The sequence below is a fragment of the Colius striatus genome, chromosome 3 (genome assembly GCF_028858725.1).
Source record: "Colius striatus isolate bColStr4 chromosome 3, bColStr4.1.hap1, whole genome shotgun sequence".
Lineage (NCBI taxonomy): Eukaryota > Metazoa > Chordata > Aves > Coliiformes > Coliidae > Colius > Colius striatus.
In genome coordinates, this window is record NC_084761.1 from 97763376 (window position 1) to 97785400 (window position 22025).

Sequence of the window (22025 nt, forward strand, 5' to 3'; positions counted from 1 at the left end):
GGTAACTGGAAAGGCTCTGTCCCCAGGGACCCAGGACCTTCCTTTGCCAACCCCCTGCTGCCAAATCCCCACTCACTGTGGAAATGTCATTTGGAAACCATTCTCTGCCAATTAGGAAGGTCTCATTGCTGGGACCCAGAGGGTAGGTTGTGCTCTCCAGCAGCCAGGTGTGGCTGCATCCAAGACAGAAACAGCCTCACTGTTTCTTCTTTTCCCCACAGCAATCTTTTCCTCTTCTTCTTCCTTCTCCCCTTTCAGCAAAAAAAGCTGGGGAAGAAAAATCTTCCCAATGTACATTTCAATTCAGTTGGCAAATATTTTCCCTCCCTTATTGTTTCCTGTCTGTTTGATGAAGAACCTTTTCAATATTTGGAGCCAGAGTGAAGAGGAGTGAACAGAAACAAGGGATATGATGCCACTTAGTGGAACAGAGACAGATAATAAAAAGGAGCAGTGTTCCAACATCTGTGTCTCAAATATTTGGTCACCTCTGGGAGAATGTTGTTAAGTTGTGCACTGGGGTTTTCCCATGGTACCAAGCTAAGGACAAGGGCTGCAAAGCACCTTGTGCTGTGCAAAGCCAGAGTGAAAAGCTCCCAGCAGATTCAGCCTGATGGCACAGGGGGTTTTGCAAGAAGAGTGGGAAAATCAGGAATGCAATAAGTTCAGAGCAGCTGCAGATGATGGCTGAGGTGTTGTGAATTAGTCCCTGAACACCTCATGGGACAGTAACATCTTTCCAAGCAGCCCTAATGAGTGGAGTGAGAGAGAAGACAACCCCACCAGCTCTCTGGATGACTCTGCTCTTGGCTTTCTTCTGCTCTCTATTAGGGCAAAGCCAGGATGGTGACAATCTACAAACACACTGAAAGGTGCCCAGGAGAGGAAAAAAGCAAAGAACAAAGCAAGAATAACCCTGAAAAGATACCCAAAGCAATAGGTCTGCACTACCTCTAGCAGGCAGCTGCCCTCCCCAGGCAGGGGGAATGGCCACCAGCCACTGGTGCTCTGCCAAAGCCTGGCTGCTGATAAGGGAAAGCCTCTTATCTCTCCCCTCTCCCTGCTGCAAGTACACCCTAGCCCCTACACTTCTGCAAAGCAGGAGAGGCTTTGGCTGGCAGCAGCAGTGTTAGCACTTTTGATGGTGCTTTACAGTATTTTTAGCCCTCCTGATATTAGCAAGGTGCAAAAAAACAACCCCAAAGCCCCCAGTCGTGGTTTGGGATCTGTATAAAAGGCACAGGGGCTGCAGGCAGCCAGCAGCCTCTCCTGAGCAGCAGGGAGCCACGGCTGGGTCACCAGCAGGTGAGTAGCAATATTCCCCCCTTTTCTCCAAGGCTTTACTGGCTCTGCCATGAGCTCTGGGTCTCTCCAGGGACACCCACCACCACACAGACCCACTGGAGATCATTTCCCAGGGCTCTGTCACCCCTCTGGGTTGATCCCCTCGGCACCATCCCTCTCTTTGCCTGTGCCATGGCAGGACAACGTGCCTCATCCCCACGTGCAGTGGCCAGAGTCCACTGTGGCTTTGCTTTGGTGGCCTCTTTATGACCCTCCCCTGAACTCCTGCCCACTTCCACCTTCCTCACCCCAAACTCTTTGCACCCCAACAACCCTTTTTTGCCAACTCAGCACTCCCCAAGGCATTTCCCTTCCCCTCTCCACCCCTTGCCAGGCTGGGTACCATGGGAGAGTCGCTGCAGAGATGTCAGATGGTCTCTGTCTCGTGGAGGTTTTCCACTTGACTCATTATACCTCTAAGCTGCTGCCATTACAGCTCATAAAGGCAAAGCAATTCCTGTGCTCCTGACACTGAAACTGCACAGAGCTGCTGGTGATAATGTTGCCCAGGGTACCTGAGAATTGCATTTGTCTGCTCAGACCGAGTTCAGGGCAGACTGAAATGTCTGCCTGGGAACACAAGTCAAGAGCTTGCTGATAGCACAGCTGTCCCTGGGTAAGTGCCAAGGGCTTCTCCTGTTCAAACCCCAGCAGCAGCCTCTCCCACCTCTCCCTCAGCCCCCTGCAACGGCACCTCTGGGCTGAAACAGCCCCTTCAGAGCTGGTGTTTCATGGGTCCACGTGTTGCCATCTCCAGGGCACTAGAGGACGTGGGGAAGGGTCTGGCCACCATGGAGGTGCAGGCAGAGGTTGCACCAAGATCAATGCTCTCTAAAACCTCTCATCTCCAACCACAGGTTAAACATTGGGGAAAGTAAGCAAGCAGCAATCCTCTTCTGTCCTCTGGCTGTTGGCAAGGAGTGATTCAGGGATTTCTGACGTGAGGGCTGTGTTTAAGGCGTGGGGAGAGGAAGCTGTTTAGGCTCCTGTCAACGTGTTACTTCTGCTTAGATCTCTTTGGAAGCCAAAAAACCACGTAGAACTGAAATCAAACACTTGGTTTGAAGCCAGGGAAAAGTGGTCAGATTAAAGAAATTACAAGTGGGCAGGTGAGGACTTTCACAGTTGCAGTCACTGGGAGAGAACCCATTTTCCCCAGTGTTTCCGAGGCTGTGGCTAAGTGCTGAGGTGGCATCTTCCACCCCAGTCCAGAGCTACCCCTCTCCCAAAGGCCATGTAGGAAGGCAAGAAAGAACTGCTGTGGAAAAACTAAGCTTAGAGCCCCCCCAGTCCCTCAGATGTTAGGTACCACCGAAGCAAATGGGCTACTGGCATCTACTGGGAATTAACTCCTGGAGTTACCATGCTCCAGTTCATGTCAGGTAATGGCTGTAAAGGATTTAGAAGTGGCCTCTTGTTGCTCACTTAGAAAGTGACAGGCAAAATCCCTCTCTGCCTGTGACAGCAGGTGTCTGTGCCCAGGGACAGGACAGCAGCCCAGCAGCAAGCACAGCTCACATGCACAAGGGCAACTTCAATGTGTCAGCAGCTGGATATGACATGAACAACTCATCTCTTCGGGGTCAGGTGTTGTCCAGGAGTAGGCAGAGAATGTATGGTCTCAGCAGGCCATGCAAAAACCCCATGTCAGAGCTCTGGCATGACTATCCTGCAAAGAAACCCCCCCACACACATACACTCAGGACCTATCTAGGGGCCATCCTCCCACTGAGGCATCCACTGGTTATCTGAACATGGAATGGTAAGGGTTGGAAGGGACCTCTAGAGACCAACTAGTCCAAAATCCAGCACTGGATCCAGGCTGTGCTACCTCTGCAAGCCTCAGACCCAAGAATGGGAGGGGAAAATCAGGGTAGCAGCACGAGAGATGAGTGACATCCCACTTTCCTGGAAGAAGGAGGCTGGTGCCCCAGTGCAGCTGTGGAAAACCCAGCCTGGCTCTGCGTGGGAGAGGCTGGATGAATACAGAGAGTGACATTTCTGGGCTATGCTAAGTGGCTCACAGCAGGCTCTGCTGTTTGCATTGCACAAATAGTCATTTTATGATTAAAAACAACAGCAGCAAATAGAAGCTAAACCAAGATAAAACTAGTGAGCTCGGTGCAGATGCAGAGGGCATGCAAAAGCTGGCTCTGCCCACAGCTTTAACCCAAAAACCTCATCACTCCTGGCTTGCCTCTTTCCTTCAAGTATTTTTGAAGGCAATTTTATACCTTTTTCATGTATTTTCTCCTTCTGCCTCATGCTCAACATATTCAGATGTCAAGTGTAAAGTCAGGGTATAAAGGATGACATTTTTCTGCAGAATCGTACAGAATCACACAGTCTCAAGGGCTGGAAGGGACCTGGAAAGCTCATCCAGTGCAACCCCCCTGCCACAGCAGCACCACCTAGAGCAGGGCACACAGGGACTCATCCAGCTGGGTTGGAATGTCTCCAGAGAAGGAGCCTCCACAGCCCATCTGGGCAGCCCCTGCCAGTGCTCCCTCACCTCAGCAGGGAACAAATTCTGCCTTATGTTGCTTTGGAGCCTCTTCTGTTGCAGCTTGTCCCCGTTGCCCCTTGTCCTGTCATTGGCCATCCCTGAGCACAGCCTGGCTCCAGCCTCCTCACACCCACCCTTGATGGGTTTGTAACATGAATAAGCTCAGCCCTCAGTCTCCTCCAAGCTGCAGAGCCCCAGCTCCCTCAGCCTTTCATCACAAGGCAGATGCTCCACTCCAGCATCTCTGTGTCCCTGCACTGAACTCTCTCCAGCAGCTCCCTGTCCTTCTGCAACTGAGGGGCCCAGAATGGCAGAAGTAAATCTGAACAAAAGACTGTGGGAGTTAGGGGTTTTTCCAAAGGAAAGGTTTTCTGGCACACCTACCTCCCTGGAGCACCAAAGTAGCAACTGCAGTCACTCTTTATTCTCTTTGATTGCTGGCACTGGAGGTGAAGAGAAATGCAATAGGATGAGTCCTAGTTTCATGCAGGGAGGCTGAGCTGTCCATTCCCCATTCCCTGCATCCACTTAGAATCACAGAATCATGGAATCATTACAGTTGGATAAGCCCTTTAAGATCACTGAGTCCAACCACCAGCCTCATGCTGCCAAGCCCAGCACTAACCCATGGCCCTCAGCACCTCATCTATGCATCTTTTAAACATCCCCAGGGGTGCTGACTCCACCACATCCCTGGGCAGCCCATTCCAAAGCTTAACAACCCTCTTGGTAAAAAAGTTCTTCCTAATGTCCAATGTAAACCTCCCCTGCTGCAACTTGAACCCATTTCCACTTGTTCTGTCATTTATTACTGGAGAGAAGAAATCAAAGGCCAGCTCATCACAGCTCCTGTCAGGGAGTGTCAGAGAGTGCTGCTGTCTCCCCTCAGGCTCCTCTTCTCCAGGCTCAACACCCCCATTCCCTCAGCCCCTCCCCAGCCCCTTGTGCTCCAGCCCCTTCCCCAGCTCTGTGCCCGGCTCTGGCCACGCTGCAGCCCCTCAGTGTCCCTGTGGCAGTGAGTGAGGGGCCCAGCACTGAGCACAGCCCTGGAGCTGCAGCCTCCCCAGGGCCCAGCACAGGGGACAATCCCTGCCCTGCTCCTGCTGCCACCCCAGTGCTGATCCCAGCCAGGCTGCCCTTGGCCTTCTTGCCCCCCTGGGCATGCTGCTGGCAAAAGTGTGCACTGCTGCACACTTACAAGCCCTTCTAACACAGGCAAATATTTCCTTGCCACTTCTTTGCCAAAGGATAACCCTGCTTTTTCCACTCCCAGTGCAAGGATGTGATGGCTGATAGCCCAGCACTGAATCCTCAACTATCAAAAGCATTTGCAAACAGGCCAAGTGTTTCTCTGTGGCATTGCCATCACACCTTACTTCTGGAAGTAGGGAAGGATCAGTACTTTTGGCTAATCCCAGCTGCCCAACTCCTGACGTGCTGTAATTAACCATACAGACAGGCAGGCTCTGGAGTAATTGGTGCAGAGCACATTCCTCCTTCCAGAAAAAAAAGGAGAAATTGTCTGCCTTTCCATCCACAGACCTCTGTGGTTTCTTCACCCCTTTAGCACTGCTCAGATGAAAAGCAGCTATGAGAGAGGCAAGTCGTCCAAATCCCAGACTATCAAAGCAAACGAGCCGATTCCCTCCCATCGCTCCAGGAACGGCAACCACCATGACAAACAACCCACCCAAAGTACATCAAGAGTGGCCCTTCCCAGGAGCCAGGGAGAAAATGCAATGCCATCTTGGGTAGGAAACAACTTGCCTGTCTGGAAGGAATCTCAGATGTCAGATGTCTGTAATGGCAACTTTCCCCTGGGACACGTTTCTGAAGAGATCAGCTGCAGAACCTCAGAGAAACTCCCTCGCCAAGTCATCAACATGAGCAGCAACGAGGAAGAGGTGCTAAAGAAAGTCTCAGCTACACAAAAAGTAAAAGGTGAGCCCAAGGATTCCCCCTCTAAGGCAGTTTTCACGTTTTGGGCCAACAAAGTTAACAACAGCAGCAAAACAACTGCCTTCCAAGAGCTACTGCAGAAGTCGTCTGTGAATGGGGGAAGCTGCGCTCCAGCTCTTCTTGAGGAAGGGATTAGCAAGTTGGAAGAAGGGAAGCAGGCTAAAAATCCGCAGAGAAAGACCAGGAGAGATCTCTTCTCTGACTCAAAGGTTTTCAGCCATGTTGATAGCCATGTCCTACATGTGAGCCAGCAGGTAAGTCCTGGTGCCCTTTGGTAGGACTGTAGATGGTGCCCTCAGCAGATCCACATCCCGACATTCAACGTTATCAATATCTGCTTTGCTGACACTATCACAGAATCCCAGAATGGTGGGGATTGGAAGGGCCCTGCAGAGCTGCTCCAGCCCCTGCTCAAGCAGGTTCCCCTCAATCAGGGGGCACAGGAACGTGTCCAAGTGGGTTTGGGAACCTGCTGAGAAGGAGCCTCCACACCCTCCCTGGGCAGCCTGGGCCAGGGCTCCCTCCCCTCAGCACCAAAGGAGCTTTTCCATGTGCTTAAGTGGAACTTTTTGAGTTCCACCCATTACTCCCAGTCCTGTCACGGAAGATGGATATCTGAGATCAAGCCTCACAGGTCTTCCTCATTTCCAACCAGCACCAGTGTGTAGCTGCAACATACAGCATTTGCTGCAGCTCACCATACAAATCTGGGAAGAAGAGCTAGTTTCATCATGGGACAAGATTTTTCACAGGGTCCCAAACAGGATTGCAGCAGGACAGAGGGATCCTAAAAACCCTTCTAGGAATTGCACAAGGGGGAAAGGAATGGACTGAGCCCACAGGATGCCCCGAGGCAGTGCAGACTGTGTTTAGTCACCTAAACAGTGAGCCAGCTTCTTCCTACATAAAAACCCACAGAGCCAGGAGTAATCACACAGTCTGGCTGTGTCCACAAGCCCCTTCATATCTCTGGCAGACCAAGTCCTGCTTTTTCTCAATCAGACAGCTCTGCTTGTGTCCTCTTTTCAGGCTCTCTGCCTTTACCTGATGCTCCCACTTTCTGGATGCTCAGGAGGACAGAAAAGAGAGAGAGATGAATTTTGCAGTCCCTTCCTATTACCTGAACCACGTGCTGTCGGTGTAATCTCTCCCCCAGGGTCAGCACAATTTGACTAGGCAGCAAATACTGAACCAGTGCAGCTTTTGCGGCTTACACTTCAACTCATTAGCGAGAGCAAAGAGGCACAAGGAATAATTGTGCTCTCTGTTATTATTGAAACCTGCAATTTCTACCTAGCCCGAGGCTAATCTCCCTTGGGAAGAAGGATGCTTGAGGATTTCAGAGTCTAGCTAGTCAATTAAAACAGAGAAGGGAAGGGGAGTTGGAAGATAGGAAAAAGAGGGTAATAAACAACCAAAAATACCTCCAAGGCAGTGGGGAGTCATGAGAACAACTTGTTTCCTTGTTTATTCAAAGGCTTAGCTGCGCTAAAACCTGATGCACTCTTCTGTTCCTCTTAGCCACGGATTATTGGTGCCAGGAGCAGCAGTGGGGCAGCTCACTGATCACACTGCACCTCTGCTGATGGCTGCTGCTTGGCCAGCAGTGCCATGGGGCTACGGGACTGGCCCCTCTCCACATGCACAGGCCCTGTTGCCAGTCCACCTGGAGAAAGTGGTTGATGGAAGGGTCCCAGGCACTGCAGACACGTAGCCAAACCTGTCTCCTGGCCATTTAAGAGTAGCCTGTGGACTGCTTGCATGAATCCACCTCAACCGTGGGAAGAGCCTTGGCAGAGTCATTGCCTGGGTGATTCTGGAGGTAACAGCTCTACCTTTCAACTCCAAACACTCTGGTGGAACCAGCACCCACTGCAACACAGGATGCTCTGACCCATTTCAGACACAGTCATGACCAGCATTACTTGGGAGCATCACAGCTCCCATTCTGAGACCTACCTTTTGCCATCTCTGACTGAAACAAAGAACAGCATGGACAGGGGCCAAATTTGCCCCAGGTTGTGCCAACAAGGAAGCAGGTAGCTAGATATTTAGTGGCTGAGTGTTACTTATATCTTACCTTGGGAATAATTCCCATTATTTGTTTGCCTGGAAGCTGCCCACTCATGGCAACCTCATGACAGAAATGCAAGGGACCATCAGCTTGGAATAGGTGCTCTCCTGGCTGCACTATCATTTTTAAACCCTTTAAACACTTTCTCTGGGGTCAGGTATGGATTAAAGAGTTAGTGATGTTTTCGTGGTAGGGGCAAAAATCTTCTTCCCACTCATTTTGGTGGCTGGCCCTTAGTGAGGTTTCAGAGCCTCAACAGGAGCACCTGAGCTGTAAGTCTGGTCCTCTCCTGTGTAAATACACTGAGTTGTTAATTGGTGTGGGGCTGGAAACCTGCTGTCCCTGGTTCTGTGCTGCAGAGTAGCATCACTGGAGAGACTCACCTCTGGGACAAAACCTTCTTGGTCTTGTTGGATGGGGCAGAGACTGGACTGGCAGCAAATTAATGACACCATACATCTCAACACTCAGATCCTCTTTAAGTCACTCACCCTCTCTGTTGCAGCTGAAGCCTGGGCATGCTGGGTTGTCTGTCCAGGCCATTGTTCCTCTCATCACTGCCAAATCCCACAGCAAACTGGAGACAGTGCGGGCGATATGGTTCTGGCTCTGCCACAACGTTGGTAAGTCTGGTCCTGCTGGTTTGCAGAGATGGGAGAAGTCTTCCCTTCATTTGGCACCTCCTGCATTTAGGCTCTTTGTGCCCTGCAGAACAGAGCCTGTACAATATTTCTGAATGGAAATGTCCCTGTCTTGAATTCAGGGAGTTCAGTGGCTGGAGTAGGAACTGATTCCCACCCCTGGGACCTTCTGTCTTGAGAATGACCCCCTGACACCAGTAAAGCTCAACTGCCTCCTGTGCAAAGCTTCAACACATCAAAAGCTACTTCACAGAATCACAGAATCTTAAGGGAAGGGAGCTGGAAAGCTCATGAAGTGCAACCCCCCTGCCAGAGCAGCACCACCTAGAGCAGGGCACACAGGGACTCATCCAGCTGGGTTGGAATGTCTGCAGAGAAGGAGCCTCCACAGCCCATCTGGGCAGCCCCTGCCAGTGCTCCCTCATCTCAACAGGGAACAACTTTGTCCTTGTGTTGCTTTGGAACCTCTTCTGTTGCAGCCTGTCCCTGTTGCCCCTTGTCCTATCATTGTCCATCACTGAGCACAGCCTGGCTCCAGCCTCCTCACACCCACCCTTGATGGATTTGTAACTTGAATGAGGTCACCCCTCAGTCTCCTCCAAGCTGCAGAGCCCCAGCTCCCTCAGCCTTTCATCACAAGGGCTTCCCTTCATCCCTTCAACATCTTGGTGGCCCTTGTTTCCCTGATGATTCAGGAAGGCTGAGCTGTGCCTGGCAGCAGTCATGTGTGGACACAAGAATCTCAGCACAATGCAGTCTCTTCGTGCTGCCTCACCCTGCTACATCCATGTGTGTGAGACAATGTGGTTGTCCCTGTACCTCACTTGAATGGTACAACAGCTGTTCACATGCACTGGGAGCCCAATTCCCCCCCTGAGGCTTTGGCCATTCTTTGCTCATATGGGGAACTGTCAAACTCTTGAATAACTACAGATAGAAGAGCTGTCATGGCTTCCAGGGTGAGTAGGCAAAGAAATGGGGTTGGACAGGAGGAGGAATGGGATCGTTTTGGAAAGAATAGGCCCTCACATTGGCCTGAAATCACATGGTGTTCTCCCTTCCCTAGAATACGATGTGGATGGCTTCCTGGGGCTGTCTCAGAAGATCCACATGCCAGAGCAGGTCCTGCAAACGGGAAGAGCTGTGTGTTCTGGTTATGCCCATCTATGCCAGGAAATGTGCAGGTAAAACTCACCTTGGTCTTTCTTCTCATGGGCCCTTGAAGATGCGAGATGGGGACACACATCTTAGCATGGGGCTTGCCACACATCATTGACACACCATGTTCCCAGGCACAGAAGCTGCCTCCCTCCTCCTTTGCTTGGAGTACAGATGGCTTTGACAGATTAACCAAAACCAGAGAGATGAGGGGTGAGGGTTGGGAGCAGCAATGAGGAAAGCAGGGGGCTGGATGAAAGCTGAATTTGGCCAACAGCTTGTAGAAGTGAGGAGGAGGTTATATTTACCATGCAGTTGGGTTACTGTCCAAGAAAGCAAGCATGAAAAGTGTTTGGTCTGCAGTTACCTCCCTCACTGTCTCTCCTTGCACAGGGAGGCAGGTTTGAGCTGCGTGGAGGTCCCAGGCTTTGGCCGGGGGCTGGGCTCCCGTGGAGGCCAGTGGTGCCACCAGCAGAAGAGCAGCCACATGTGGAATGCAGTGGAGCTGGAAGGACAGTGGTGCCTGCTGGATGCTTGCTGGGGTGCAGGGACCGTGGATGAAGAGAGAAGGTTGTTCATGCCCAGGTGAGATACCTCACCCCCTGCCATCACTGGACACATGGTCCCTAACACAAATGGACAGAGCTCAACCAGAGTGGCTGCCCCAACACTCCCAGTGTTGTGGAATCATTTGGGCTGGAAAAGGGCTTTAGGATCATGGTGTCCCAGCCCTGCCCTCACTCTGCCCAGCCCAGCACTACCCCTGGCCCTCAGCACTACAGCCCCACGGCTTTGGGATCCCTCCATGCTGGGCACTCCCCCAGCTCCCTGGGCAGCCTGGCACAGGGGTGACACCCCTCTCAGGGAAACAGTTCTGCCTCAGCTCCAACCTCAACCTCCTCTGGGGCAACTTCAGCCCATTTCCTCTTATCTTTATATATACACATACATATAAACATACACTCCTTAAATCTGAGTTTGCCAGGTCTTGAGCCTCCATCTTCAGCTACACCCCCAGGGGCTGATGCAGAAAGTCCAGAGAGCTATTCTGCTCATCCTCAGCTATGATGAGTCCTCAGGGACCTCATGCAAACGTGGACCATCCACATGTAAACATCTAATTAAGTGCCTTATTCCCTGGGCTGGGGTAGAACTTTTCAGGTGGTAAGTGCCTCCTGCAACTTGTTTTTGATCTGAGTGTTACTCAGCAAGTGACAAATCCTCGTTTTCACAGCAACTCTGCTCTTGTGTGGTTCCATGTGTAATTACTGGAGATTTCTCAGCCCATGTGCTGAGCAAAATAACGACTCTCATGGAAGTGATTTCTACAATATCATCATTGCCATTAACTGTGCAAGTGATTTGTACAATTTAATCATTTCCATTAACTGCATTATGGGATTGCATTTTAATTCTCTCTGTCTCTCTAATAATGGATAATGAAATAATTGCTGAATTTCTAACAGGCAATTATCTCGCTGAGAACAGCTTCAGACACCAGTGAGTGTGGGTTGTTTTTAGCTGAGCTTGGGGGAAAAAGAGAAGGAGAGCAAAACATCACCTAGAGCAACAGGCAGAGTTGTGAATCCAACAGAGTGTCCTCAAAAAAGCTTCAGGTCAACAGATGCCAGAGGGCTTCACAGGATGACCCCAACACAAGGCTGAGCACACAGGCTGACCCACTTCAGCAGACACCTAAGCATGGGTGATGTCTGGAAAGCCAGATTAGGCACACTGAAACTGCAATCAGGAGGCAGTTTGCTTTTTAAACTGTATGTGAGTTCTTGGAAGAGCTGTAAAACCAAGATCAGGTGCCAGACTGAAATGTATCCTCAAGTAGAGGTCCTTGGTAGAGGAGTCACTTGGTAAAATCATCTCCTCTGCAGCTCACGGGATCATCTCAAGCAGTTGCTGGAAGAGGTCTGTTACAGGGCTGGGAGCAGCAGTTTCAGCTCCAGGCATCCCTACAGGAAAAAACTAGAAAGAGAATAAGAGCAGCAGAAAATGAAATGCCAAAGGACAGCTCAGTCCTCCTTTACTGAAGCTGGTGCAGCCCTGATGGTGTGGAGGAAGCTCCCTTCCCTTACAGCAGTGCATCCTGACCACTCAGGACAATAAGGGGTTTCTTGCTCCTTCTGTGATATCTTCTCCTCTCACCTTGCAGGCACGATGACTTTTTCTTCCTTACTGACCCTGAGCACTTCATTGAGACCCACTGGCCAGAAGAGCCCCACTGGCAGCTCCTGCAGCCCCCCATCCTGAGGGAAGACTTCGAGCAGAGAGTTTTTAAAACTTCAGAGTTTTTCAGGCTTCAGCTCTCCCTCCTTTCTCCAGACACTTCCCTCCTCAAGACAGGTAAATGCCAAGCGTGGCCTGAATTCCAGTGATGCAAAAACTTGCTTGCTTTTAAGAATTAAGCTTGGGTTGAGGAGTTCTCCCTCAAAAATGGCCCATCTGTCTATTTTTATGCACTTGTTTAACATCTCTTGGAGCAGAGGCACATATTTCATCAGTTTCTGAGATCACAGCCATTGTGTGATAGTGTGAGGAGGAAACTGGGAATTAGGATTCATAACTCACAGTCAATTGAGCCAAATTAAGCCCTTTTGTGCCTGGCTTCTCCCATCTAAATTCACCAACAGTAGCAAAAGAGCTTCAATGTACCTGAGACGTTGACCTTGTTGTGGGCAGAAGATGGGAGGGAGACTCACATGAAACGTGGCTTGAAATGCTCAGCTCCCATTTTTTGAACGTGAAGGGAGGGAAGTGGAGTTGGTTTTCCTTGATTGTTGTTTTATGATGATTTTTCAGGTTAGACACAACACAATCTTCCTTTTACCTGGACTTTCCTTGTCCATCCTTTTCCCTGGATGGTCCCAGGACTTTATCTATATTTATATATATATATGTGTGTATCTTTTTTCCCCTCCAAGTTCTTCTTATCAAGGTGTGTATCTTTTTTCCCCTCCAAGTTCTTATCAAGACAGTAAACCAGGAGATAAAGCAATCTCAGACTGAAGGGACTTGTCAGGCTCACAGAAAATCGATGTATGGTAGAGGAGGCACACTGTAAAGATCTTGACCAAGAGAAGTTATTACTCACCCAGAAATCAAACTCCTCCAGTATTTCCAGGGTGCTGGGGCTTTGCTGAGATGAGCTATCCTGCACCTTTTGAGTAAGATTAAGCTGACAGGTCGATGCTGCCTTTTATGCAAAGCTCTATGGTGCTTCCCCACTGCAGAAGCTCAGAGCATCCTGGAGAGTGGACTTTGTTCACTTCTACTCAAGGTCAGACAGCACCTACATGAAAAATGCAAGAACAGAGAAGTGGAGAAACCTCTTTTGGGTCCAGGTCACCATGGATGCTCCAGGGCATAAAACCAAACAACACATCTGTGGTTTCAGAGGTAATCATCCAACCAGTCCCTCCATCTGGGTGCCAAAGTGCTAAATTGCAAAACATAGACTCCTACCAAATGTCATTAGTGGTGGTACAAAAGCCCAAAGGGGAGAATGAGGAAAACAAGTAAGTGTTTCATTATTTTCTCCCCACCTTCTCCTAGTTTTTGGTAGCCAAATGGCATAGAGGGCTGGAGCCCAGAGCAGCTCAGGGATTTGGGTCCTCACTGACTAATCGCTGCCATGAGCCATCATGGACATGGAGAAGGATGTCAGGGAGGCAAACTTGCCTGGAATATCCCACCTGCATCCCTCCTTTGCACTCCCTTGGCTGGAGAAACTCCTGTCCCTCAACCACAAACTCACTGGCTGACCCAAGCTACAGGCACAGTTTGTTTCTTCTCTCCAAAACTGAGATGAAAGGACATTTTTTTCAGTAGAACAGGGGGAAAAAAAAGAAAGCCAACTTTTGTTTTTCTTTTCTCTCTGACTTCCTCATCTTGTGAAAGGAAAGAATTGGATTCCTGGACATAACCTGAGCAGTTTAACCACTGCAATTAACCTCAACAGCCAGTCCTGCGGCTGAAGTGTGCTTAAAACACCAAGCTGCAAACCCAGATTGTGAACCACGTATCTGCTTTATTTAATCCTAAATTATGGTTATACTGGTCTAGGTTGGTAGAAATAAGCCATCATCTTTACAGGGAACACTTAAACATCTAAGGCAACCTCAGTGCAAAAGGCTTGGGGTACTTGGGGTGCAAAATGAGCTCCTTTCCCCTCTTTGGCTCCTGTGGCTCGGTTTCTGCTCTCCTTGAGCAGCTCCCATCTGCTTAAAAGGTCTGAAATCTTTCAACTTTCAGCCATTCCTCCCACAAATCACCACCTGAGACACCTTGCCAAGGGACCTGATATTCAGGGAATACCTGACACTCATCTGCTTGACAACCCAGCCCTTCTAATTGCTGGAACTGCCCAGGCCATTAGGGTGGGGACCTGTGGCAATGAAGGGCATTCAGTCCCACAGAGTTCAGACTTTATAAGGGTTTAGTTTTATACAGAAAGGGAAGCTTTTTCACCAAGGCTTTGAGAAATGAGATGCATGTCTTTTTTTCCTCCCTCCAAACAATTAATGCACTATACATTGCTCTCTGAGCGTGCTGACATGGGAACCCACCCCCAGTCTCACCTGGGGAAACCAGGGATCACCAGCTCATGGCTTGAATTAACTCAATGAAACAAACAAATGTTTGTTTTAAACGTGGCCATTAATTATCTCCTTGGGTCTCCTTCCCAAAGCAAAATGCATTGCTGGCTTTCCCTATCTCATCATCTCTGGCTCGGCCACATACAATGTTCTGTTCTTTCCTTTCTTCCCCAAGTTCCTAATAGGATGCAGCCAGCCAGGCCAGCAGCTTTGGAAACTAGCACAGAGAGAACTTAATAACCAGCAAACCTGCAGTTAATAAAGTCTGTCATCAGTAATGTCTCCACTGAACACTTGCCAGGAGAGAATTGTTTGCACTTACTGTGTGAGCCAAGTCACAGCTTTAACGGGCAAGGCACAAATAAAACCCAGCCTTCCCATTCTGGCTGGGCTTTTTTTCACATCCCTGTTTCAACCTACCAGCAAAAACCATGGGGGCAAACAGTGACAAAATCCAGATTCAGACAGGAGAAGGACTGAAAAGTCGCCCTCCCCCTTATTCATTAGATTATGAAACGTGTTTCATAATCTAATAGTTAGCAAGGGACAATGTTTTCAGCGTGAATCTGGAGCCTTTTTGTCACTTGGTGTTAGCACCCGATGCAAACGAGCATTGTGCACAGCACGGGGTGCTGATACCAGCCAGTGGGCTCCTGCAGGGCCATTGCTCTGGGCTTCCCTCTCTCAGCGTGGTGAGGATGAGAGGCTGGACGTGAGACAAGGCGTCCTGGGGCACTTGGGGACCCTGGGTAACGAGGAACAGGCGGGATTTCCACAGAGCTTGAGGATGGTGGGGTGAAGCACGCATCTCAGGCAGCCTGGGTGGCAGTGCCAGGCTCTGAGAAGCACTCTGGGATGCTTTGAGGGAGAAAGGAATCAAAGTCTTGCTCTGTGGCCACATTTCTTGTGCTTTCATCCATATCTGGGGGGATAAAACCCCACTGTTAGACCAGAGCTTTCTAACCAGGCTGCCCCAATACCTGTGGCTTCACTTGGGATGATGTAGCTCACCACGTGCTGAAAGAAGCTGCTGTCTGCTGGTTGGACAGTCCTGTCCTCTCCAGGGCCAAGGCTTGCAAAACCTTGTCCCTTCTCCATCACAAAATCAGCCAAGGAGCAGATAGATACCCCTCAGGAGGGCTTGCTGCTCTGAGAAGTGCTGTCTCTTACTGCTGCCCAGGTTTGCACGTGGAGGGTGGGGGTGAAACCGAGGCCACAGTGACTCTGCTCCATGGTGACCTCCCCTGGAGGTGCTTCGTTTCTGGGTGTGAAGGTGGGTTCAGGTTGGCTTTGAAGCTGCTTGAGGGAGCAGCTTGGTTGGCTGCTGGGAGGTGGTGGGTGGCACGTGGTGGCCCTGAGCAGGAGATTGCTGATGTCCACTCAGGAGACAATAATCATTAGGAAAGAGCCCCAGCACTTATCCACAAACCGTGGTGCCTGTACCAACACACCTCTCCTTTGCATCTCCTGCTTCCCCTTCCTCCATGGTTAGCACACACTCCAAGCTAGGAAAGGGTGGATTCTTGTGATTTGTTGAGGCCCAAATTTAGGAAAAGGTGTTTTAATTACAATAAAAATGAGAAAAATTAATTTAATTCCTAAAATGTGGCACTTATGTGAGATCTCAAGTTGCTCCAGGGGAGGTTCAGGCTGGATGTGAGGAGGAATGTCTTTGGTGCCAGGGCTGTCAGGCATTGGAAGGGGCTGCCCAGGGAGCTGATGGAGTCACCATCCCTGGAGGGGTTTCAGAGCTGGGTGGGTGTTGCACTGAGGGCAATGGGCTGGTGGGTGATGGGCTGGGACAGAGGCTGCACTCCATGAGCTTAAAGGTCTCTCCCAGCTGAAATGACTCTGATTCTATGCTTCTATGATTTTACACTTGTTGCTTAGACTTTAAATCCTTAGTTGTTTTTAGATCATCATCTATGATCTCCTACCAGCCAGGCTGTGACACTCTGATCCTCCCAGCTGCTTTGTTGGATTGCCACCACAGCTTAGAGCAATGGCTGCAACTCAAGAAGCTATGCAAGAATTATCCCTTGTGGCATATCTTCAGCTTAGTTTTGAGTGCCTCAAAGAACATCTGTTTGTACCTGTCCTCTTCATCTCCAGGTCTAGTGTTATCATCTTTCAGCAAGGGAAGAGAGAAGGCAAAAGGAGAAGAAGGGTCTTGCTGAGGTCCTTGAGCAGGTAGAGGGAAAAAGAGACGGAGAGTCAGATCTCTGTCTCTCATTCAGATGGTTCAAGGCTGAGAAAGGGAACGTGCCACAGTGCTGCTGAAGGAGTAGTAAAAGGTGTTCTGTCCACCTTCCTCCAGCCCATGGGGAGGTGTCAGTGATGCTGGGAAGCACCCACCCCACAGAGTTCACCTACCAGCTCTCCAGGCTTCAGGGCAGCACGGATGGAGAGGATGTGGGTGCAGTTCATGGGATGACAACGGTGTCCAAGAACAACGTGACCATCAAGGTGACTCCTCCGACCGAGGGCCTGTTCCACCTCATGATCTTCGCCCGCCACGCCGACTCTCAGGACCCTTTCCACTGGGTGTGCTCCTATCAGATCCAATGCCTGGAGACACACAAAGGAGAGGAACTGCCCCAAAACCCTTTTCATTTCTGGGGCCTTCACCAAAAGGCGAGAGATTTTGGCATCAAGGAGAGCAGCCACAAAGGAGAGCTGCTTGTTGCTCCACAGGGAGCTTTGTTCTTGACTCTCCACACATCCCGACCCTTGCTTGCCATGTATGAGCTGGTTAATAAAGACTTAGACACTGCTATGAGTAAGAAATGCCTGGTGGCCCAAGCTGAGGAGGAGCAACTGAGTTGCCACGTGCTCTGCCCTATCCTGGGTTACTACCGGCTCTCCGTGTTTGTGAAGGATTTGGGAGGCCCCACATTCCACAACGTGGCCAACTTCCTCGTTCATTGTTTGAAGCCCATCAACCAGAACGAGCTCTTCCCCTCGGGGCTGAGCATACACTGCGGGAGCGGGGTCAGCTGCAGCAGCCACGGCCTCTCCCAGCCCAGCCACTCTTCCCCCATCATCACCACCAACCTGGGCAAGTGCAACATCACCTTCCACGCCCCCGCCGACCTGGAGGTGACCGCCAGCTTGAGTAAAGACAAAGCCACCAGCAACAAGTACCCGCTGGAGAGGTACGTGCTGGTCACTCACCTGAGGGCTAAAGTCAGCGTGTGTGTGGTGCTCCCCGAGTCAGGCACCTACAAAGTGGGGCTTTTTGGGAGAAGCAAAGACCAGAAGGACTTTGTCCATATTTGTGACTATGTCATACGCTGCCTCTCCGAGCCCAGCTGGCCGCCTTTCCCCAGGGTGTACAGCCTGTGGGGCAGAGGCTGTGTGCTGCTCCAGCCACGCACGGGGATGCTCCAGGAGCAGAGCTGGGTGCGCTTCAGGGTGAAGGTGCCGAAGGCTTACGAAGCCGTCGTCCTGGCAGGAGGGAAGACGCCGCTGCAGCAGACCCCAAACGCTGTCTGGGAAGGGGATGTGTTCACCGGGGCTGTGGGGACACAGGTCAAGCTGGCAGCAAGGTTCAGCCAGGGTTGCTCCTCCCTGGAGGTCATGCTGGTGTTTGAGGTGGGGGGATGCTCACCCACCTGCCTGGGCTGCTTGGGATAAACCAAGTGGCTGGATGAGAAGGATTAAAAAAGCCAGGGAAGGAAACAAAAGCTGTCAAAGCTGGAGGATGCTGAGGAGACGTGGAGGAAACTCCCAGAACTTTACAGCATGTCAGGGGGAGCGGGGGGAGTCTGGGTGTTACCCACAGAGCTTCTCTTCCCACAGGATACCCAGATACTTGCTGAGGCCTCCTGTCCCATTCTGAGACGTTGCCGCTGTTTAAATCAGCACCAACATATGGAACTCTCCTAATATTTTGCTTCTGTCAAGAGGAAACCATTGTTCAGCTGCTCTCCAGGAAGGATGTCTCACTGCTTATTACCAGCTTGGATGATTGTTAGCAGCATTTTATTTGACATCTATTCAAGAACTGGGAACCCACATGGTTTCTTTCTCTCCAGAGGATAACAACAACAACAATAACAACAACAAAAATGCCCCAAACAAACAAACAAAAAGCCCAAACTGGAGCCAACAGCTTCAAAAGGCAGCAAGGGGGTTTGAATGTAAATAGATGGTAAAGCAAGACCTCCTCACAGAGAGACTCTGTGCTTGGGAAGAGGAAAGGGGGAAAGAAGTCAAGAGATGCTGTATTTTATCATCCATGTCTTTGAAATACCTCCCAGGGGTTTTATCATCAAGGGTGACATGTAGATACACACTTAAGAGCATTGAGAGCTTTAAAGAAAGGGAGGGAAGCCAGCAAGGAGGTGGCTCTGTAGCCAAAGCATCTAATCTCAGAGCAGAAAGCACAGGAGACTCCACTCTCAAGCTCTGACACACTGTGCAAGGCACCACAAACACAGACTCACTGAAACTTGATTTTCCTTCTTTGATGGAAGCCCACAGGCTAGAAGAAACACACTGGAGACACTTCTCCATGCCTGCACTGGACTGACTGGTGCTTGAAATGGGGAGCAAGAATCCACTGGATTTTTGGCTGCTGTGCTAAAGGTGGTGAGGGAACACAACCCTGGCAATTGAAATCTGACTGGGAGCAAAAGTACAAGTAGGTTTGAAGCTTTTCTGGGCCTGATAGTTAGTGCAACTGATGTTGGATCACATTCCACACTAAACTTGCTGGAACCACGTTGATGGAGTGGAAGATCCCCCTGCAGAACAAAGCACAAGGACTACTTTGAGTTAAGGGAAGCACATGCAATGGTAGACATGGGCTAAACTCTTGCCTGTGGTGCTAGAAAGCAGTTCAACAAGTACATATCCCCAGATCTTCTCCTCTGACCCACGTTCTGGCTTCTCTATATGGGGCCACCCTCTTGGATGTGGTCCTCTTGGATGATAAGGTGACTCAGCTCCCTTGTGTGTCTTTCAGAAGAAACATAGACTTGTTAAAGAACATCTGCTTCCTATGAGACTGAGCAGATAACCCATGGCCCAGCCCTAAAAGTCAGAGCCTGGCAAGCTGCTGGCAGTCAGTGTTGTCCTCCAAATTGCCCAGGGAGGGTGTGGAGGCTCCTTCTCTGGAGGTCGTCAAAACCCACCTGGACACGTTGCTGTGTGACCTCCTCTAGGTGGATCTGCTTTGGCAGGGAGGTTTGGACTGGGTGATCTCTAAAGGTACCTTCCAACCCCACCATTCTGTGATTCTGTGAAATTCCTCCCACCAGCTGAGGACCTTTGCAGGCACCTTCCATGACCAACAGCTTTATGACCATGCTGTGTTCCCTGAGCAACGAGGATGCTGCTGTGCAACTCCCCAGCCCTCCTTGGTGCTTCCTAACCTGTGCCTTGTCCACAGACAGCACAGGCAGGGAAATTGTATCTGCAAGCCCAGTAGGCTCCTACAGACTGTGATTTGGCTCTTGTTTTGTGGAAACTTGACAAACAAGAATGACTGACAAGTGAAATGAGTCTCCATCCCCACTGTCATTTTCCTCTCCATGTCCTTTTCCTTTCCAGTCAGTTTTGCTGTTAACTTCTCTCAGCTGTGCCTCCTTGGCCCTCTTGAGCCACTCCAAATCTGCCTGTACACACATGTTGTTAGCTGAATCTGTCCCATCTTTGCCCAAATTTGAGCAGGCACGTTACAATCACATGCCTCCAGGCAAAACTCAGCTTCCAGCTCAGTGATTAATTTCTCTTTATCCATCATAATGAAGTCCAGATTAGAGTTACCTTAAACTGGGGTCCAAACAACTTAGGTCAGAATATAATTACCTGGAGGTGCTGAGAACTTTAATGATACTCCCAGAGGGGATTTTATTCCTTCAAGGATCTGAAGTCGATCTGCTCATGTTTCCTCCCCGTGCACGCTCGGATATACCATGTAACCCATTTTAAATGTCATTCTTATTTGGATTTACATACCTCAAACCCAGAGCTCTAGGAGCCTTCCCAACAAACACCAGCTCTCCAAAAATAACAGCCCTGGGGCAAGCATCACTCATGAAAAAAACCACGATAAGCAACAGAACAAACCTGTTTGTCTCTCCTCCTCTGCCCAGCAGGGATAAATTAGGTGGAAAATAGATTACAGCACATACCTGCAGACACATAAAACACACCTAGTGCTGGGCAAACTCGGTTCAAAAAGTCATTAGGAGGCCTCCAGGCACACACGGAGCTATGGACAGCCAGAAGCTGAACAGGACTGTGGTGGGTTGGTTCTGGTTGGGCACCAAGTGCCCACCAAAGCTGCTCCATCACTGTCCTCCTCAGCTGGAAAGGGGAGAAATACAACAAAAGGAGATCAGGACAGGGACATCACTCAACAATTGTCATCATGGGCAAAACAGGTTCGGTTGGGGACAAAGAGTTTAACATTACCAATCAATTCAGAGTAAGGTAATGAGAAATAAACCCCAATCTTACAAACACTTTCCCCTTACCTCTCCCTTCTTCCTGAGCTTAACTTCATCAGTCATTTTCTCTCCCTCCTCCCCTCCAGCTGCACAGGACAGGGAACAGGGGCTGCAGTCAGTTCATCACATGTTGTTTCTGCTGCTCATTCTTCCTCAGAGAAAGCACTCATCACCCTCTTCCCTTGCTCCAATGTTGGTCTTCTCCACAGGAGACAGCCCTCCACAAGCTTCTCCACTGTGAGTTTTCCCCACAGCTCCGCAGGAACTGCCTCAATGTGGGTCCCTTCCATGGGTTGCTGTCCCTCAGGAGTGAACTGCTCCAGTGGGAGTCCCTCACAGGGTCACAAGTCCCCGATAGGAACCTGCTCTAGCCTGGGCTCCTCTCCCCATGGGTTCCCAGGTCCTGCCAGGAACTTGCTCCAGGGTGAGCTTCCCACAGGGTCACAGCTTCCCTTGGGCATCCATCTGCTCCAGTGTGGGGTCCTCCATGGGCTGTGGGTGGATCTCTCCATGGGCTGCAGGGGAACCTCTTCTCTGAGCCTGGAGCATCTCCTCCCCTCCTTCTACACTCACCTTGGGGTCTGCAGAGATGTTTTCTCTCACACATTCTCACTCCTCTCTCTGGTTACAATTAATGTTCCACAGCAGGTTTTCCCCTTCTTAAACTCATTATCCCAGAGGTGCTGCCACTGTTGCCAATTGGCCATCAGCAGGTCTGTCTTGGCTTTAGCTCCATCCTGGAGCCATCTGGCTTTGGCTCCATGGGGCACAAGGCAAGCTTCTAGCAGCAAGTTGCACTCACCTCCACGAGCCATCTTGGTTGAGAGACTCCCTTACAACCAAAGCTAAAGCAAGTAAGGCCAGGAAGGGATGAACAAGAAACCTGCCTAGTAAAAATGACTCTTTCCCAAGTATGGTAAGAGAACAACCACCAACTGGGCTGACCTTTTATCTTCCTCTATGCACCCATCTGTGGTGTCCACCAGATATCACCAGCCCCCTTGGCTTTGCACATTTCCATGCAAACTGTGTTTTCCTTAGCAGCTTCTTCACTTCACTGCCATTAAAACCTGAGATGACCAACCTGTGTTTGGACTTCACTTGAGTGTGTTGGGTTGGGAGTGAAGGTGTTGGGAGTTTGCAGACACAGAGGGAGATGTGTAGTTAGCTGTCAGACTGCAGCAAATGAACAGCAGGACAATAGGACATGGGTTAAAGTCTTTCTCTTGGGATGAATTGTATGCTCTGCCCATAAGTGTCCAAGGGTATGCTAGACTA

At 50.2% G+C, this 22025-nt stretch overlaps 1 protein-coding gene across 2 annotated transcripts; it reads left to right on the forward strand.

Annotated features, from left to right (window-relative positions):
* The first annotated feature begins 1088 nt into the window (after positions 1-1088).
* On the forward strand, positions 1089-21822 carry LOC133625164 (kyphoscoliosis peptidase-like). Of its 2 annotated transcripts, none has more exons than XM_061993286.1 (7): positions 1089-1305; positions 5391-6063; positions 8389-8506; positions 9591-9708; positions 10076-10267; positions 11847-12037; positions 16607-21822. In XM_061993286.1, the coding sequence occupies exons 2-7, from the start codon at positions 5428-5430 to the stop codon at positions 17923-17925; spliced, it is 2574 nt and encodes an 857-aa protein (XP_061849270.1). In that variant the 5' UTR covers positions 1089-1305; positions 5391-5427; the 3' UTR covers positions 17926-21822. The 2 variants fall into 2 exon arrangements, with proteins under 2 accessions (XP_061849270.1, XP_061849269.1); XM_061993285.1 differs by having other exon boundaries at positions 5418-6063.
* Positions 21823-22025: the final 203 nt, after the last annotated feature.

What these genes read in the sequence shown, in the direction of transcription:
- LOC133625164 (XM_061993286.1), top strand. Translation starts at nt 5,428, where the DNA reads ATGAAAAGCAGCTATGAGAGAGGCAAGTCGTCCAAATCCCAGACTATC. An exon ending in CTGGCTCTGCCACAACGTTG is followed by an intron (nt 8,507 to 9,590) that starts GTAAGTCTGGTC and finishes TCCCTTCCCTAG; the next exon opens with AATACGATGTGGATGGCTTC. An exon ending in CTATGCCAGGAAATGTGCAG is followed by an intron (nt 9,709 to 10,075) that starts GTAAAACTCACC and finishes CTCCTTGCACAG; the next exon opens with GGAGGCAGGTTTGAGCTGCG.